The sequence below is a fragment of the Balaenoptera ricei genome, chromosome 6 (assembly GCF_028023285.1).
Source record: "Balaenoptera ricei isolate mBalRic1 chromosome 6, mBalRic1.hap2, whole genome shotgun sequence".
Taxonomy (NCBI): Eukaryota; Metazoa; Chordata; class Mammalia; order Artiodactyla; family Balaenopteridae; genus Balaenoptera; species Balaenoptera ricei.
Genome location: NC_082644.1, coordinates 34,535,987 through 34,554,456, shown reverse-complemented (window position 1 = coordinate 34,554,456; position 18,470 = coordinate 34,535,987). Strand labels below are relative to the sequence as shown.

The window sequence follows — 18,470 nt, the reverse complement described above, 5'->3', positions numbered from 1 at the left end:
CGATGCTGCTGTAGCCACCAAGAATCCTGTGTGCAAGCATGGGTCACTATCCACATGCCCCCCCATCCCACCCCGACCCAGAGCCTGTGCAGCCCACCACTGCCAGGGTCCTGTGATCCAGGGACAACTTCCCCAGGAGAACACACCGGCACGCCTCAGGCTGTTGCAACATCATGCTGGCCTCTGCCGCCACAGGCTCGCCCTGCATTCCAATTATAACTACCATACCCCTCCCTCCCCCGGCATGAGTGAGCCAGAGCTCCCTAATCAGCTGCTGCTTTAATCCCACCCTGTCTGGGCGGGAACAGAAGCCTTAGGGCAACCTACAAGCAGAGGTGGGGCCAAAACCAAAGCTGAACCCCAGGAGCTGTGTAAACAAAGAAGAGAAAGGGAAATTTCTCCATGCAGCCTCAGGAGCAGTGGATTAAATCCCCACAATCAACTTGAGGTACCCTGCATCTGTGGAATACCTGAACAGACAACGAATCATCCCAAAATTGAGGCGGTGGACTTTGGGTGCAACTGTAGACTTGGGGTTTGCTGTCTGCGACTGACTTGTTTCTAATTTTTATGTATATCTTAGTACAGATTTTAGCACTTGTTATCATTGGTGGATTGCTTATTGGTGTGGATGTTCTCTTTTTTTTTAATTACTTTTTTATTTTTAATTTTTTAATTTTTTTATTTTCATAATTTTATTTCTTTATTTTTCAATTATTTTTTTCTTTCTTTTTTTCTCCCTTTTCTTCTGAGATGTATGGCTAACAGGGTCTTGGTGCTCTGGCCTATGTGTCAGGCTTGAGCCTCTGAGGTGGGAGAGCCAAATTCAGGATACTGGACCACCAGAGACTTCCCAGCCCCAAATAGTATCAATCAGCAAGAGCTCTCCCAGAGAACTCCATCTCAACGCTAAGACCCAGCTCCACCCAATGGCCAGCAAGCTCCAGTGCTGAACGCCCCATGCCAAATAACTAGCAAAACAGGAACACAACCCCATCCATTAGCAGGGAGGCTGCCTAAAATCATACTAAGTTCACAGATACCCCAAAACACACCACTGGACACAGCCCTGCCCACCAGAAAGACAAGATCCAGCCCCACCCACCAAAACACAGACACCACTCCCCTCCACCAGGAAGTCTACAAAACCCATTGGACCAACCTCACCCACTGGGGGCAGACACCAAAAACAACAGGAACTACGAACCTGCAGCCTGAAAAAAGGAGACCCCAAACACAGTATGTTAAGCAAAATGAGAACACACAGAAATATGCAGCAGATGAAGGAGCAACGTAAAAACCCACCAGACCAAACAAATGAAGAGGAAATAGGCAGTCTACCTGAAGAAGAATTCAGAGTAATAATAGTAAAGATGATCCAAAATCTTGGAAATAGAATGGAGAAAATACAAGAAACGTTTAACAAGGACATAGAAGAACTAAAGAGCAAACAAACAATGATGAACAACACAGTAAATGACATTAAAAATTCTCTAGAAGGAATCAATAGCAGAATAACTGAGGCAAAAGAATGGATAAGTGACCTGGAAGATAAAATAGTGGAAATAACTACCGCAGAGCAGAAAAAAGAAAAAAAAGAAAGAAAAGAATTGAGGACAGTCTCAGAGACCTGTGGGACAACATTAAATGCACCAACATTCGAATTACAGGGGTCCCAGAGGAAGGAGAGAAAAAGAAAGGGTCTGAGAAAATATTTGAAGAGATAAGAGTTGAAAACGTCCATAACATGGCAAACGAAATAGTCAATCAAGTCCAGGAGGCGCAGAGAGTCCCGTACAGGATAAATCCAAGGAGAAACATGCCAAGACACATATTAAACAAACTATCAAAAATTAAATACAAAGAAAAAATATTAAAAGCAGCAAGGGAAAAGCAACAAATAACATACAAGGGAATCCCCATAAGGTTAACAGCTGATCTTTCAGCAGAAACTCTGCAAACCAGAAGGGAGTGGCATGATATACTTAAAGTGATGAAAGGGAAGAACCTACAACCAAGATTACTCTACCCGGCAAGGATCTCATTTAGATTTGATGGAGAAATCAAAAGCTTTACAGACAAGCAAAAGCTAAGAGAATTCAGCACCACCAAACCAGCTTTGCAACAAATGCTAAAGGAACTTCTCTAGGCAGGAAACACAAGACAAGGAAAAGACCTACAATAACAAAGCCAAAACAATTAAGAAAATGGGAATAGGAACATACATATCGATAATTACCTTAAATGTAAATGGATTAAATGCTCCAACCAAAAGACATAGACTGGCTGAATGGATACAAAAACAAGACCCGTGTATAGGCTGTCTACAAGAGATGTACTTCAGACCTAGGGATGCATACAGACTGAAAGTGAGGGGATGGAAAAAGATACTCCATGCAAATGGAAATCAAAAGAAAGCTGGAGTAGCAATTCTCATAGCACACAAAATAGACTTTAAAATAAAGGCTATTACAAGAGACAAAGAAGGACACTACATGATGATCAAGGGATCAATCCAAGAAGAAGATATAACAATTATAAATATTTATGCACCCAACATAGGAGCACCTCAATACATAAGGCAAATAGTAACAGCCATAAAAGGGGAAATCGACAGTAACACAATCATAGTAGGGGACTTTAACACCCCACGTTCACCAATGGACAGATCATCCAAAATGAAAGTAAATAAGGAAACACAAGCTTTAAATGACACATTAGACAAGATGGACTTAATTGATATTTATAGGACATTCCATCCAAAAACAACAGAATACACTTTCTTCTCAAGTGCTCATGGAACATTCTCCAGGATAGATCATACCTTGGGTCACAAATCAAGCCTTGGTAAATTTAAGAAAATTGAAATCGTATCAAGTATCTTTTCCGACCACAACACTATGAGACTAGATATCAAGTACAGGAGAAAAACTGTAAAAAATACAAACATATGGAGGCTAGACAATACGCTACTAAATAACCAAGAGATCACTGAAGAAATCAAAGAGGAAATCAAAAAATACCTAGAAACAAATGACAATGAAAACATGACAACCCAAAACCTATGGGATGCAGCAAAAGCAGTTCTAAGAGGGAAGTTTATAGCGATACAATCCTACCTGAAAAGACAAGAAACATCTCAAATAAACAACCTAATCTTACACGTAAAGCAACTAGAGAAAGAAGAACAAAAAACCCCCCCAAACTTAGCAAAAGGAAAGAAATCATAAAAATCAGATCAGAAATAAATGGGAAAAAAATGAAGGAAACAACAGCAAAGATCAATAAAACTAAAAGCTGGTTCTTTGAGAAGGTAAACAAAATTGATAAACCAGTAGCCAGACTCATCAAGAGAAAAGGGAGAAGACTCAAATCAACAGAATTGGAAGTGAAAAGGGAGAAGTAACAACTGACACTGCAGAAATACAAAGGATCATGAGAGACTCCTACAAGCAACCATATGCCAATAAAATGGACAAATTCTTGGAAAAGCACAACCTTTAGAAAAGCACAACCTTGTGAGACTGAACCAGGAAGAAATAGAAAATATGAACAGACCAATCACAAGCACTGAAATTGAAACTGTGATTAAAAATCTTCCAACAAACAAAGCCCAGGACCAGATGGCTTCACAGGCGAATTCTATCAAACATTTAGAGAAGAGCTAACACCTATCCTTCTCAAACGCTTCCAAAATATTGCAGAGGGAGGATACTCCCAAACTCATTCTACAAGGCCACCATCACCCTGATACCAAAACCAGACAAAGATGTCACAAAAAAAGAAAACTACAGGCCAATATCACTGATGAACACAGATACAAAAATCCTCAACAAAATACTAGCAAACAGAATCCAACAGCACATTAGAAGGATCATACACAACGATCAATTTGGGTTTATCCCAGGAATGCAAGGATTCTTCAATATATGCAAATCAATCAATGTGACACACCATATTAACATACTGAAGGATAAAAACCATACGATAATCTCAGTAGATGCAGAAAAAGCTTTCGACAAAATTCAACACCCATTTATGATAAAAACCCACCAGAAAGTAGACACAGAGGTAACTTACCTCAACATAATAAAGGCCATATATGACAAACCCACTGCCAACATTTTTCTCAATGGTGAAAAACTGAAACCATTACCCCTAATATCAGGAACAAGACACGGATGCCCACTGTCACCACTATAATTCAACATAGTTTTGGAAGTTTTAGCCACAGCAATCAGAGAAGAAAAAGAAATCAAAGGAATCCAAATCGGAAAAGAAGAAGTAAAACTGTCACTGTTTGCAGATGACATGATACTATACATAGAGAATCCAAAAGATGCTACCAGGAAACTACTAGAGCTATTCAATGAATTTGGTAAAGTAGCAGGATACAAAATTAATGCACAGAAATCTCTTGCATTCCTATACATTAATGATGCAAAATCTGAAAGAGAAATTAAGGAAACACTCCCATTTACCACTGCAACAAAAAGAATAAAATATCTAGGAATAAACCTACCTAAGGAGACAAAAGACCTGTATGCAGAAAATTATAAGACACTGATGAAAGAAATTTAATATGATTGAAACAGATGGAGAGATATACCATGTTCTTGGAGTGGAAGAATCAATATTGTGAAAATGACTGTACTACCCAAAGCAATCTACAGATTCAGTGCAATCCCTGCCAAACTACCAATGGCATTTTTCACAGAACTAGAACAAAAAATTTCACAATTTGCATGGAAACACAAAAGACCCTGAATAGCCAAAGCAATCTTGAGAAAGAAAAACGGAGCTGGAGGAATCAGGCTCCCTGACTTCAGACTATACTACAAAGCTACAGTAATCAAGACAGTATGGTACTGATACAAAAACAGAAATATAGATTAATGGAACAGGATAGAAAGCCCAGAGATAAACCCACGCACATATGGTCATCTTATCTTTGATAAAGGAGGCAAGACTATACAATGGAGAAAAGAGAGCCTCTCCAATAAGTGGTGCTGGGAAAACTGGACAGCTACATGTAAGAGACTGAAATTAGAACACTCCCTGACACCATACACAAAAATAAACTCAAAATGGATTAAAGACCTAAATGTAATAAGGCCAAACACTATAAAACTCTTAGAGGAAAACATAGGCAGAACACTCTATGACATAAATCACAGCAAGATACTTTTTGATGCACCTCCTAGAGAAATGGAAATAAAAACAAAAATAAACAAATGGGACCTAATGAAACTTAAAACCTTTGCATAGCTAAGGAAACCATAAACAAGACAAAAAGATGGCCCTCAGAATGGGAGAAAATATTTGCAAACAAAGCAACTGACAAAGGATTAATCTCCAAAGTATATAAACAGCTCAGGAAGCTCAATATCAAAAAAACGAACAACCCAATTAAAAAGTGGCCGGAAGACCTAAATAGACATTTCTCCAAAGAAGACGTATGGATGGCCAAGAGACACATCTATTAAGATGTTCAACATCACTAATCATTAGAGAAATGCAAATTAAAACTACAATGCGGTATCACCTCACACGGGTCAGAATGGCCATCATCAAAAAATCTACAAACAATAAATGCTGGAGAGGGTGTGGAGAAAAGGGAACCCTCTTGCACTGTTGGTGGGAATGTAAATTGATACAGCCACTATGGAGAACAGTATGGAGGTTCCTTAAAATACTAAAAATAGAACTACCATACGACCCAGCCATCCCACTACTGGGCATAAACCCTGAGAAAACCATAATTCAGATAGAGTCATGTACCACAATGCTCATTGCAGCTCTATTTAAAATAGCCAGGACAATGGAAGCAACCTAAGTGTCATCGACAGATGAATGGCTAAAGAAGATGTGGCACATATATACAATGGAATATTACTCAGACATAAAAAGAAATGAAATTGAATTATTTGTAGTGAGGTGGATGGACCTAGAGTCTGTCATACAGAGTGAAGTAAGTCAGAAAGAGAAAAATAAATACCGTATGCTAACACATATATATGGAATCTTAAAAAAAAAAAAAGTTCTGATCAACCTAGGGGCAGGAAAGGAATAAAGACGCAGATGTAGAGAATGGACTTGAGGACATGGGGAGGGGGAAGGGTAAGCTGGGACGAAGTGAGAGAGTGGCATTGACATACATACACTACCAAATGTAAAATAGATAGCTAGTGGGAAGCAGCTGCATGGCACAGGAAGAGCAGTTCAGTGCTTTGTTACCACCTAGAGGGGTGGGATGGGAGGGTGGGAGGGAGGAGATATGGGGATATATGTATACATATAGCTGATTCACTTTGTTATACAGCAGAAAGTAACACAACATTGTAAAGCAATTATACTCCAATAAAGATGTTAAAAAAAAAAATTACACAAGTCATCATATCTCAGAGTTAAGTATAACAAAGGATATTTAAATGCCAACCCAATAAACCAGTAAACTATTTTCAATTATTCTTCATGAAGAAGTGTCGCAACGTTTCCCATATTTAATTATTTTCACATCAGCCAGATGACACAGTCATTCCAATGCCAAGAACTTGGTTGATCTTTTTTTAAAAAAATCACTCAATCCAGATTAACATAGAATTTTCATGAATCAATGCAAGTTGGAAACAGGCTTAAAGATTCAACTGCTGAATAAAAAAGGTGAACAGGGAAAAGATTATATATAATAAGCAATTTTATGTGATAAAGTAAGTAAATAAGATAAAATCACTCTCACAGCTCCTGCACAAATACCAGTAAGAAAAAAAAAAAGCATAAATCTCTCTAAAAAATTCAGATGGCCTTATATTTCAATAGTTTTAACTTCTCAAATTACTTTTATTTGTATATATAGTATGCTGGTATAATGATGCTCAATTTAGATAAAAGGAAACTGGAACTCTAGAGTAGCAAACACATCTTTACCAAGGCCAGACTAATAAATGTGAGGGAATTGGCCTTGGGTATAAGCACACATGGATATAGTCTATGTGAGTGGCAGGGACTTTTTTAAGACAAAGCAAAAATCTTGAATTTTTAAAATAAAGGCACCAAATTTGTAAACATTGGCAAAAACAAACTACTAATTATAAATACTCTGAGTTATATAAAGCTGGCATGCTACTACTTTCTAACCTCTGGTGTTAACTGCTCACCCAAGATCACACTGCTTGTTATTGATGGAAGAGGGCCTACTGCTCAAGCCTTATTTACAGATAAGAAACGATACTATGTAAAAGAAGTACTAAAACAAGAATGGGATCCAAAATTACACAGAACTTAACAGATCTGCAATCAAAGATCATAAATGGTCAGAGGGGCCATTTCTCTTTACTCTTTCCCAAGACTTGCTAGCCCCTAGCAAGTCTCACAGGCAGCTGAAATATCAGATAGGCTCAGTAAGGTGAAAAGGGAAGTAAAGTTCTGATGAATGATGGTGACAACAGCCAGCTGCCTCCACCACAGGGCTTTGTCCTATGGCAGGGGCCCATGCTGGCCCCTTTCTGTGGCTCTGGTGCACCTCACACTGCCTGGTGTCTGATTGCTGTTTGCCCTGCCTTTCACAGATACCCAGGAGGGTGTTTGCCCAGGGGTGGGTGTTTACAAAGACCTTGGCCATCCCACCGGGTTCTGTCTTCCCGTCTCTGTTGCCCTGTCTAGACTGCTATTTGCTGAACTGGATTCCCACCCACTGCTTCCAGATCCTTTCCCCTCAGCATTCCTTGTCTTAAGTTCTTGTCTAATGCCTTCACCCTGCAGCTACCTTAACCCAGCATTGAGTACTCTGAGTCCAAAATAATTAAATCATTAAGAAAAATGGACAACAGGTTCAAAAGATCAGCATTAAGTAACAAATTAAGCCCCTGAGCTCTTATTACAACTGTTGAAGCAATCTCAAATTCAATGCAATTTAGGATTCTACTCAGATTGCTGAATTAATATATTCCTAGAATTTAATTAGTATCACAGTTTTTAGTATAAGTGTTTACAAGGTAAACCATTCTGAAGGCTATAAAAATTGCTTAAAATAAAAATATAATATAGTGATACATTTTGAACAGGGAATCTATATGTTACCACAATTAGCTCTACCAAAGTAATCTATTGAACATTATAGGAGGGCAAATTTGCAAATTGTGTACCAACAGTTTGCTTGTGTCATTTATTTTACACTCAGGATGCTTTAACCACAGAAAAATGTTAGAAACAATGGTTAATTCCCCAGGCAAGCCCTCAAAAGTACATTTAACCTATAGAAGAGCTAAGTACTATGTATCTATAGGAAAATATAAATGCTGGGGCAGTAAGATGTAACCAAAGTTGATAATCAGTAAGATACAATGGTAACTTTCTTGTTTTTTAATATAAAAAGCAGATTTAAGGTGTAATAATGGTAGACAGAACCAAAAAAAGAGAAAGAGAATGACGTTTAGTAAATGCTTAATTTGTGCCAGATAGTCTACCAAACAAATTAAAAGCTAGCTCAATCTGAACCTAAATCCCTAAACTTCATCCCCTATACAATGGCCTCTTCCAAATAACTGTTCGCAACTAGATATTAATGTTTGCACCTACTAGTGTAATAACACAAGACCATCATTATAAAGTATACACATAAAAAATTAAAAAGTGACATTTCTAAAATGAATTATTATATACTGTAATTGTGTTTTAAAAATTCTGTTCACTAAAACATTAATAAATTTAACAGTTAATGTGATCGATGCGCTTCAATTTTTTTAAATCTTGATTTAAAAGTCTAGTTGTGGGCTTCCCTGGTGGCGCAGTGGTTAAGAATCCACCTGCCAATGCAGGGGACACGGGTTCAACCTCTGGTCCAGGAAGATGCCACATGCCGCGGAGCAACTAAGCCCGTGCACCACAACTACTGAGCCTGTGCTCTGGAGCCTGTGAGCCACAACTACTGAAGCCTGCGTGCCTAGAGCCCGTGCTCTGCAAGAGAAGCCACCGCAATGAGAAGCCCACGCACAGCAACGAAGAGTAGCCCCCACTAGCTGCAACTAGAGAAAGCCCATGCACAGCAACGAAGACCCAAAGCAGCCAAAAATAAAATAAATAAATTTATAAAAATAAATAAAAGTCTAGTTGTAAGTCCAGCTATTTCACTTCTTGATTTTAATGGCTGCTGTAACTAAAAAAGATACATTACCATGATATGTAAATGCAAATGCAGGAATGATTACACTTACTTTTTTAATCCCATTCAGCAATGATGTGCATTTGGTTAGTAAATTTCCAACTTCCCAAATGCTAATCAGGTGTTGGGAAAGTGTTGCACATTTTTTAAATGTTTAGCAAATGAGTTCAAAACCCAATGAAACATTATTTAAATGACTTTAAATAAGGTTTTAAAATTTTGTTTTGTGGCTATTCATGTCATACCTCAAAAACTGGTGATTAAAGGGAAACGGCCACTCTCTCTGCCTTCTCGGTAGGAAAATTGGTTTCAGGGTAACCAAAGAGCCCCAACTGAATGAGGGAAAGCTCAATTTCCATAAAAGTAAGCCAGCTAATAAGTGAAGGAGGAATGAAATAATTAGAAAAATGTTAAACTGAAACCCTAATAAAATTATTGATTCAGGCAAGTATGATCAATTGTTTAAAACACCAACATGCATGGTTGATGGGGAACTGAATATACAAACAGTTCCAAAATAACACCACACAGAATGCTTAAATCATAAGGAGAAAACAATATATTGAAGGGATTTGATGGCTGGCACCTAATCCAGTGGTGCCATTTTTAGCACCACTAATGGCAATTTAGGTATTACATGTCTTCTTATGGGATACAACATATACTACTAATGCACAAGCCTATAGGTAAAACTTCCAGTTCACAAGAAATACAAAGAATGGAGAAACAAGTTAAAAAATACCACAAAGAAGAAACCAGAGAAATTCAAAAGGTGGAACTTTCTACAAGAAAATAGGTCTGGCCTCTTTATAAAAATCAGTGTTAGCAAAAAAGGACCATGTGTGAGAGAGATTAAGGACACAACCACCACATGCAATGTGTGGTCCTGGATTAGATACTGGTTTGGACACTTTGGATCAATTGAGAAAAACAAATACAATCTAGGTATAAAGATGATAAAACATGTACTAAAATGAAAGAACAGATCACTAACAAAAAATCAGGTGATAAAACTATACTGGTGAACACATCCTGCTTCTATAAATAAATATAAAAGTATTTTTTAAAGGAAGTTTTTCTAAATTTCTCAAGGGTCCAAATATGGGTTTTGCACATGACATTTTTTTTATAACAAAATGACAAAGTTTCAAACTTTTATTTTAGAAATACACTCTCAATCGCGAATTTGTTTTGAAAAGCACTTACTTTGCCACTTAGAATTTCACCTTTACTTGAAATGACAGGTTAAGTACCACCACCCCAAAATCTGGCTAGGAAACAGCCACTGACTTATCACAACAGGGTAGCAAACTTATTATTTTGTAAAATGATACGGTTCACTTACCTTTTTGTTAAAAAAACCCAAAAAAATCCAGTTATCTTTTATGTTCCTCAACTCTTTTATGGTGAGTGGTACAAAAAGATTTTTAGTTGCACCCTAATTTGTTACCCAAGAATCTACCATTTCAGATAGTTAGCAAATCCATTTGCCAGGCCACATAAACTGTAATATTTAGAAATACAATGTATTTGAAAAGTATGGGCATGTCAATCCTATTTTAAGTATTTGAGTATTTTAAGTATTTATAAAGCCTAACCTCTTCTGTTTTTAAGGTAAAAAAATAAATAGAATTACTAACACTTTATTCTCTCACTCTCTCCACATCCCCTATTAGGTCCTTTTGAGTACACAAGAATGAAGGGAGAATGATTCCTTTCAGAGGCCCAGCGTTTAAAAGGACAGAGTCAGTCCTTTTAAATACAATCAGTCCATTTGGAATACTTCCTTCCTGTCTGTACTTCCTCCAGACTTTTTGTTTTTGTTTTAATATTACTACACCATCCTCTAAGTCAGTCATTAAAAAGACTTATTATCTCCAAAATTCCTCAAACAACTCCAGAAAAGGTCATCAGGTCTGAAGATCAATTTTTAGGGAATTCTCACTCATCTCTACAAATCTTTAATCAGAGGATCCAATAGACTTCAACCAGATTAAACCTACACTACTTACTTACTTTGATGTTTAATCTTTTGGGGTATCCATATCAAGTCTTGACACTCCTTTCCTACTATTAATAAATCTCTTCTTAGAAGTTTTTCTTCTGTTTCCCCACCTAGCATCATTACAGCTCCAAGCTCCTACTTAAGCCAGTCAGTCATGGTGCAAAGACATTTACTACAGCCAAGAGCTGTAAACCTCCTGCCAAGCTGGCTTCTAACTGAACAGAGGAATGAACTCAAGTTCATTCCTTGAGTCCAAATTGCTTACCTGGCACTTTCCTAACCAATCAAATCAGTGCTAACCTGGGAGTATAAAATCCTGGAAGGATTTCTAAATCTAAAACATATTAACTGTAGAAAAATAAACTTCTGCATGCCAAAATACAACCATAAACAAAGTCAAAACAAAGTCAAACACCAAACTAGGAACAAGCACACTAACACATTTTCAATCAGTATGCCAAGGGGTTACTGCTTTTTCACTAGCTATGAAAAAAAAACAGCAACAAGATCTAAAAAGAGAGATTTCTTATCTATAAAATTATCAAGTGTTTTGTTTCTAAGACAATGCTTGGTTTGCATGATGCCCACAGCTACCCTCTAAGGGCTTCTTTCACACTGAACTTACCATATCTGGCTACTCAAGACCCCACCGTTTTAGGGACATCTCATCTAACAAAGAAAGACAAATGACTGACTCCAGTGCAGCCCAGGCAAGCTCTGTGTGCTCTGCTCAGGAGAACGTTCTCTTAGGTGGAACTGCTTCAGCCATCCAGATTTTCTCCTGGGCAGTGTAGTGGCTTTTACTGTTACACCAGGGCCTTTTCTCCATGGTTCCCTTTAATACTTTATGAACACCAAGAATTCTGGCTGTGTCCCTTTTCCTGTAAAGCCGTCACAATTTACTCTAATCCATGGCATTCCTCTCCCCAGTGACTGGCCAAGTAATGGGATCAATTACCCCAGTTAAAACAGCTACCTTCTCCATTCTTTTTCTTGGGATCCTGCAGAGGCTCTTTCCACCCATCCTCCCCCTCAGGATTTTTGCTGTTAAGTACAGTAAACATCAGGAGAGATGACAAAAGCCAAAAAACAAACAAAAGTCCTTATCTGGGTAAGCTTAAGAAAAATCAATTTTTAAGAGACATAATCTACCACCTGTGTTTCATACAGAGATGATAATAAAACTTAGTTATCTCAGAAACATTTCTCTCAGTTACTTTTGTGAGCACAAGTATAAAAACAAAACCCAAAAAGGCCTTAGTCATTGTTTATGATATACCTTAAACGTAGAAAAGGAAACTACCCAATTTTGAGGTACAATTTCAACTAGTACCACCAAATTTTGGTCTAATCATTGTAAATTCCAGACGTTCAAACTACATGTCAGAAAATTTTAAAAGAAAGCATGACAGAACCAAGTAGCAACCTGGGAGAAGAAAGAACTTACCTCAAGAACTCCAACACCAATCCTTTTTTATCTGGAATAACTACTCGATATTCTTCTCCACTGAGTAGAACAGCTAGCTTCCACACCACCAAAAACATGAGGAACACCACTCCGGAGGACCTCTTACACTCTGGAGGACCTCTTAGCTTATTCAGGAAAACCTGTTACTTAGGTACTCCTGAAGATGAATGCAGGCACTAGATAAAATCTCCCTCTACATAACCACTTTCCACGATATTTACAAATAAATGAAATTCATAACTCATGAAATACTGGCTATTCCAAAGCATACTTCCAATGACCCAAAAAGACCAACCACTCAATGTTGTATGTAATCTACACAGTATGTTACCCATTTTCCTACAGTACCGACATGCCATGTCCTTATGGCATGTTTTGATGTGTTTAGAATCACACCTTATTTAGGAAAACATTGCCTGTATTCAAATTATACAGCACTCTTACCTCATGTGATACACTTTTGATGTTTTTTGTTTTTGTTTTTTTTTAAATCAATTATTGGTCCTGATTCCACCTTTACAACTTTACTAAATGGATCATGAGTTAATAAAAACACAGATTTGGGGCATTATTTTCTAACCTTAAGTGCTGTAACACATAAAAAGGTTTTCACACTAGTTGGTCAATTTTTTAAAAAATAGACTTTTTTGGAGCAGTTTTAGGTTCAGAACAGCAAAACCGAGTAGAGGTACAGAGATCTCCCATATACCCCTTGCCCGCTCCATAGCCTTTCCCAGTTGGTCAATTTTTATAAAGCAAAACATGTTCTTTCTGGAAAGAAATCAAGATGTCTGAGAAAAAGTAATTTCAAAATTTCAACCACAAATTTAAAGTACCACTGTTGTACGTATTTTCACTAATACATTAGAAAAGTAGTTAAATACTCACCATATAACATCCAACAAGGAAAGCAGCATTTGCCTGTTTTCTCTGATCAGGGCCAGTAAAATGAATAATTTTCTTCCTCATCATTGTAATGGACTGCATAAAGATAAACAGCTGTTAGTATTTCCTTTCTAATTTCAAGTTTTCTAAAACTTTATTTTGTGATTAAAATAAATTCCAAACCTCACAATGTTGAAGCATTCATATTAGCAAGACTTTTAAAAAGATAAACTTTGATACCCAAAAATACCATGTACCTTCCCATAAAAGACATATCCTTGGAGTAGAACAAATGTACAATTAAAGAGTGGGAGAGGAGAAACCTGAAACTAGTATGATATCATAAATCAACTACACTTCAATTTTTTAAAAAGGTAGGAGAGGAGCTACGAACAGATACACTTTAAGTATAGACTACCTCTGAAAGAATACATAAAAAGCTGGAAAAGGTAGTAGGAGAGACCTTTTCTTTCCTTTTCCTACTGTCTGACTCTTTTTGTTAATCTCTTCCCAAAACCTTTAAATTAAAATCAAAGGGTATAAAAACGGGCAAAAATAATTCATTCTGTTAGAAATCAGGATAGTGAATGGGGTAGGGAGGGGTGGAGTGAGGAGGGTGGTGCAGAGATAACCAAGAGAGCCGAAGTGGGCTCTTCTGGGGTGTTGCTAATGTTCTGTTCTTGATCTGATGATCCAGATGATTATCCATGTATATTCAGTTTGTAAAATTCATTGAGCTGTATATTCATGATCTGTACATATTTCTGTACATACATTGTGCTTCAATAAAAAGTTAAAAATAAAAAGGATATGGAATTTAAAAACCAAAGGAACACATAATTTATTAGCTCTTCCTCACCTGTACTTCACTAAGGTGAGTAGACATGTTTCAAGTAAGGGTAAGAAACAGGATATATTCAGTTGAATAAGCACAGTATTCTTTTGCTTCTGTGAGCCAATGTTTGGGTATTTCAATGATGAATGTTACATATTTTCTTTTAGTTGTTTTACATAGAGTAAGAAATCCAAGTTGATTTAAAGAAAAAAAAAAAAAACAACCCAACCAGCCCTCAAGCAGCATACACACAAGACACTCTTAATACAAATTCTCAACACACTTTTACTACTATTAATTGAATAGGAATTAAGTTTCAGTCAGGTGGGATGGTCAACACTGCAAGCTGTTCTGGTAAATAATTTTTGTTTAAAGTTTGAAAAAAGGACAAATATATTCTTGGTTGACCCAAAGGATAAAAGGATGGCCAAGTATGTTTAAAACAAACAAAGAAACAAACAAAAAACTTTCAAAATTAAAGCAAAGGAACACAAGCAGGGGAAAAGGAAATTATTTTTAGCTTCTCAGCCCTGTATGAAACAAAAAACCTGCCACTGGCAACTGGAAAAACGGAATGGGGGGAACATAAATACCCAAGGCCACAAATGCTTATATTCCTGTTCCGGGGAGGAATAAAGTCCAGAAAGAAGAGTCTCCATCTCTGTATACATCTCTAGTGAATACAAATTTAATAAAAAAAAGAAAAAGCAATGCTGCAACTTCCTTTATACATATTAGTAACTTCTGACAGATGCTTCTAACATTTATGGTGTGGAATTTTAAGTTTGATGTTCAAGGGGAAACAGATCTGCCTTACTCACCCATAAATTTTTAGTATAATTTAATTTTTAATTGAAAATGAATTTTATTTCTGTGTAGTAGTCTAATAAGTAATCAGCTGAATAAACTTGTTCTTAAAAAGCACCTGCCCCCAAATCCAGTATTTCTACTAGAGAATATACAGTGACTCTTAGAATTGCTAGCAGTATATGAACACCTTTTATTGTACATGACCAACAATTCAAAGTTTTTTTAAATAAATGAATAAGGTCTAAGTTCAAACTAATAGTAATACACTCTTAGAATTCAGTGATACAGTCTTAAAGACTGTATGCTGTCTGCCCTTGCTTCTCTGCTCCTTAATCATGTGTAAAGGGTCATGGTGAAGAGTCACAAGTAGTACAATATCATGGGAGATTCAAGGCATAATGAAATAAAGTAAGATGAATCCAATTTCTCTTAGTTTCCTAACACTCCCTATCAAAGTGAAGGCAGAAAGAACAATGACCAAAGGAAGAAAAGCTCCTCTTGTTAGGTGACAGTTCCACTGGCTCAGACAATAAGAGGTTCACTTTACTGACCATCTGCACTTTGGCTTTTCAAGTATACGAGCATCACCAATCCAAACCAGAACCAAATGACCCAAACTTAAGCCATTCATCAAAACTCTGGAGAACAAATAGATATACTATGACTTTATAAAACAATAAACCACATGTATGTCTCAAACACCACTGCAGTGAAAAACATGACATTTCCTTTTTAAAAACAGATTTCCCTTCCTCCCCGCAAGATCAGGCTAATAATGATTACTTAAGTGAAATCTTCAGTAAGAAATACTTTACCTTTAATTTCTTATTAATCTTGCAGCAATATCTGTAAACCATTGCTAGATTGAGTGGTCCAAAATCTGCGTAGAAGCTGCAAAAATGAAAAACAAAAATGTGTATGTATATTCCAGATGCTCTGAATATAAATGCCTTTTTGTAGCTGCAAGATCAAAATAAAGCAAGAAAGCACACACCAAATTATTATAGGTCACACAACTTAAAGGTACTGCCTTACTAATGGAAGAAATACTCTGGTAAAAGATGACTATTAAAATACATGACAAGTGTTACAATGCCTAAATCTAACCTCAAATAACAAATGAAAATACTTTCTGAATAAAAAAGCTGTTTTTCCACACATATTTTTCCACTGGCAAAAACACAACATCTTAGTACACTAGTTTATATCTCATTATACTGTAAACTATTAGAATTTCAAATGTAAATTGTTAAATTTAGGAAGGTTCTTTCATTCTGATTTTTTTCCCTAAGGATCTATTTTATTACTAAGGGTTAAAGAAAAGAGTATCCTGCAACTAACAGTCAACAGATTTGTAATGTTCCAATTTTATAAACATACCTTTAGATTCTTCAAAATAAAAAAAAGTTACTAACAATCTTTTAAAAAGCAATACTTACTTTTCATATTCAAGTTCATTATCTATGCTGAAATAATGTACATTTGATGAACTCTTTGGTCTGCTGTAGAGAATGGCAAAACAAAGGCGATCTGAAATGGAAAAATTGTAATGTTCCTTCCTTCACATTATTAAAAAACGTTTCATATATCATGTTGCAACTCTTTTCAGATGAAGTCAAATTTTTATTTTTTTCCCATGCATGTTTCAGATGGTAAGGTTGTCAGTGAGTAACTTCAAAATGTTCTGGCTATTTTGGTGGGTAATAATAAGTAAGCAATTTTTAAAAAGGAGAAATTGCCTTTAATATAAGTTTCAATAGCGGTAAATGACTTTTCATACAGCCATACGGCTTGATTTCTGGAAAACTTTAGTTACCCTGGACTAAGAAATTTCGGTAAGTGGCAGCATGCATTTGATAGCTAGACCACCAGCCTGGATGACTTTCCCTATGTGTCGCTATGTTTTCAAGACATCCTGAAAAGTCATTTCAATAAGAAACTATGTTTTAAGTAGAGAGAAAACGCTTTCAAAATTGCTTCAAAATTAATGTTTACGGCTATAACACACAAAACAAACCATATGTTTATCCAATGTTCTTAGGGGTCGCTACTTTTTTTTTGATTCGGAATCACTACTTTTGTAATGATTATTACAATCAGACCCTTATAGCAGAGGCAAATGAGAGTATTCTGCACGATGAGTATGAGATGAACCTGCGTTGCATAAAAGCAGTTAGGCTGCTGTGAGGTTTAGCAAGAATGGTAACAGGGTAAGGTTCAGAGGCGCCACCCTTCCTCTCCTGCCCCACCCCAAAAAGAGTTGCCTAAAAATCCTTGGTGAAGCAAAGTCATCCGCAATACCTAGCAGTAGTAATACTAGTAATAGTGCTAGTAGAATACTTAGATTCAAATTGTGGCAAAATTAAGTACAGCCCTTAAAATAGTAAGGAACAAAGGATGCCAGCTGGCATCCTTTCCCCAAATAGTAATTTAAACAATTTTTTGTAATAGTAATTTAAACAATTCAGTACACACAATTGCTGTATTTATTTCCCTATAAACGCCTCAACTGAAACGTCCTGCAACCACAGACACCCAAACGGATGACGGGGCTGACTCCTTTTCAGCCACAAATGACCCTTGATCCCCATGCAGTGACCACGGATTTTGCTCCCTAAGGTGGAGAGCCTACCATCCACGGTGTAAGGACACAAGGGGCCGAACTGCACACATCCGTGTGGATTCGCCCCAAAGCAGGACCACGCCTGGGGACTAGGAGTCCCAGGAAGCCACCCACGCCCAAGAGACAGCATCAGCCCTGGCCCCGAAGTTTAAAGGCACATCTTGGCCAGCAATGGGGGCCTCCTCGACCCCCGTGCACTGCCTGATGCCCTCTAAATAGGGGGTGTCCCGAGGGCGCGCCCTCCACACTAACCTTTGATCACCTCGGCCACCAGAGGGGTCCCTGCGCCCTCCAGGCTCATGACTCCACAGCATCTGGAAGGCGGGGCGGAGGGAAGGACCGGGTGGCCAGGGAGCAACCCGCAGAGAGAGGAGGGCCGTGACCACACCCCCGAAGTTTAAAAAACAAAAAAGTTTAAAGAGACACGCCCAAACACTGGGCACAGCGACGCCCTTCGGCTGGCCACCACACCGCAAGCCCGGGAGAGCCAACCCGGAAGTTCAAAACTTCTCAAACTCCCCAGACGGGGTAGCGAGGGAGCGGGGCGCGGAAACCAGCCCCAGGCGCCGGGGCTGAGCTTCGCCCCGCCTCGAGGAAACCTGGCAGTCGTCTGCAGCGCCAGGGCGCTCTAGCGCCGCAATTCTGCGCTCAAAGTCGGCACATGCAGAAAGGGGTCAGACAGGC

General features: G+C 37.7%; 1 protein-coding gene across 9 annotated transcripts in view; it reads right to left on the bottom strand.

The window, feature by feature from the left end:
- CDC14B (cell division cycle 14B) overlaps positions 1-18,470 on the bottom strand; it is a 105,422-nt gene that overhangs the window by 44,585 nt on the left and 42,367 nt on the right. For 6 of the 9 annotated variants that reach the window (XM_059924453.1, XM_059924448.1, XM_059924445.1 and 3 more), the window contains exons 2-4: positions 16,603-16,693; positions 15,979-16,054; positions 13,522-13,614 (exon numbers count right to left, since the gene is read on the bottom strand). In XM_059924453.1, coding sequence (XP_059780436.1) covers positions 13,522-13,614; positions 15,979-16,054; positions 16,603-16,693 — 260 coding nt within the window. Of the gene's footprint in view, positions 1-13,521; positions 13,615-15,978; positions 16,055-16,602; positions 16,694-18,038; positions 18,187-18,470 lie in introns of those variants that run through there. The other 3 variants (XM_059924451.1, XM_059924447.1, XM_059924449.1) reach the window with 2 other exon arrangements.